Raw genomic sequence first — 1749 nt, forward strand, 5'->3', positions numbered from 1 at the left:
TTATTTCATGTATATTGTATGTATGTATATTTTGTGTGCAGCTGTAACCCTGTAATTTCCCATTTTTTGGGATCAGTAAATATCTATCTATCTATCTATCTATCTATCTATCTATCTATCTATGTCCACGTACTGAACTAAGATGGTGAGTAGGCCTGCACGATTCAGGGAAAAATATGATTCAAGATTTTTTTAGTTTAGGATTGATATCACAATTCTCTGCCATGATTTTCCATGATCATGACAAAACAAAACAAATTGGCAGTACCAAACATAGATTTTTTTTGGCACCTATTGCACACTGCGCATCACCACAAGCCTGTAAACATAGAGGATCCAGTGAAGAGAAGGGAGAGCACTGCAGCACTTGGGAGCACTTTAAAACCTATTTTATACATATGTTTGAATGAGAATGTAAGTCATTAAAAAATAAATCTAAGTTATTTAAAAATTAAATCACTTACGGTTGAATTGAGATCGCGATTTAATAATGATTAATCGTGCAGGCCTAATGGTGTGCATGATGAACCTATGACACAGTAGCATGTATATAATATCATTGTAAGCATGTTGGTTTGCATTTAGCTGAAAGCGCAGCTGCACCCGAGTACAGACAAAGAGTCGCTAGCATGGCTGTAGATTTTGCTTATTAACTGAGAAAAGTAAAATTTACGAACCTTGTTCTTGACTTCGTCGTCTTCATTATGTTGAGCCACACGGTAGAGCACAATCGGTAATTTCCCAAAGTTCATCTGCATGGCCTGAAACAGCCGTATGGCTAGCCCGGCCCAAAGCAGGTCACTGCCTGCAAAATGCCAAGCACTAAAATGTACGTAAATGAACCTGATATTATGGTGCTGCTGGTTCTCCTCCGTCCAAATTGGCCTGTAGAAGAGCATTCGGCCAATGAGTGCTAGAAAGCCACTAAATGAAGGCGTAACTGAACGCGGCCTGTATCTCCCCTCATATTCCTGCTCAATCCTCAAAGCTTCCCGCTTCATGTAGACTGAAGAGACACAAACCATTGATATTATTTAGATTTATGATAATTGATATCACTGGGTGGGGTACATGCAAGTATAAACCAAGTCATTTACATCCAAGCAGAAAGACAGTAAGACAGGTAAAACAACATGTTGGGTAATGGCTTGGACGTAAAGAGGATAATACATATATGACTGTTTATTTAAAAAAATTCAAATGTAGTCCGTAAACAACAGATTTTTTTTTTTTTTTTTAAATTTCTGCAACGTGTCAAAGCTACAACTATATTGCAAGGCCTTCCGGGTAACACATACTCCACGAGAGCCCCACATGCTCCATTCAGTCTGTTTAATGTCTATAAAATGGAAACCTGAGTTTTCATGTTTGAGTTTTCACATATTTCCTGTGCAGGGTGACTGTCCTCAAGTCAAAAATGTGCTTCTTATCTTTAAAGATCAAAGTAGCACCTGCTCAGCCATCATTCTTGAGGCAAAAATATGCTTATCAATTTTTTAGACATTGGTGTAAATTGTAAATGGATTTGCTCACATTCGCTCTTACAGTCGATTTTCTTTTGGCCACAGTATTATGTGAAAGGAAACCACTTGTAATTACCATACCGTCCCATATGACATACATGTTTGGGGGAGCGGGGAGTTATAAAAGTTGAGCACACCTTGAGCTGGGATATACAAAGTATTCAGACCCCTTTACTGTTTGTTTTGTTGAAGCTTTATGCTAAATTTGTTTAAATTCATTACCCCC

The 1749-nt window shown here is 38.0% G+C and overlaps 1 protein-coding gene across 2 annotated transcripts in view; it reads right to left on the minus strand.

The window, feature by feature from the left end:
* Window positions 1-1749, minus strand: part of nkpd1 (NTPase, KAP family P-loop domain containing 1) — a 14724-nt gene that overhangs the window by 8273 nt on the left and 4702 nt on the right. For both annotated transcript variants that reach the window (XM_032532793.1, XM_032532881.1), the window contains one exon: window positions 678-1006. In XM_032532793.1, the coding sequence (XP_032388684.1) occupies window positions 678-1006 (329 nt within the window). The remainder of the gene's footprint in view (window positions 1-677; window positions 1007-1749) is intronic.

This window comes from Etheostoma spectabile, chromosome 1, assembly GCF_008692095.1.
Source record: "Etheostoma spectabile isolate EspeVRDwgs_2016 chromosome 1, UIUC_Espe_1.0, whole genome shotgun sequence".
Lineage (NCBI taxonomy): Eukaryota > Metazoa > Chordata > Actinopteri > Perciformes > Percidae > Etheostoma > Etheostoma spectabile.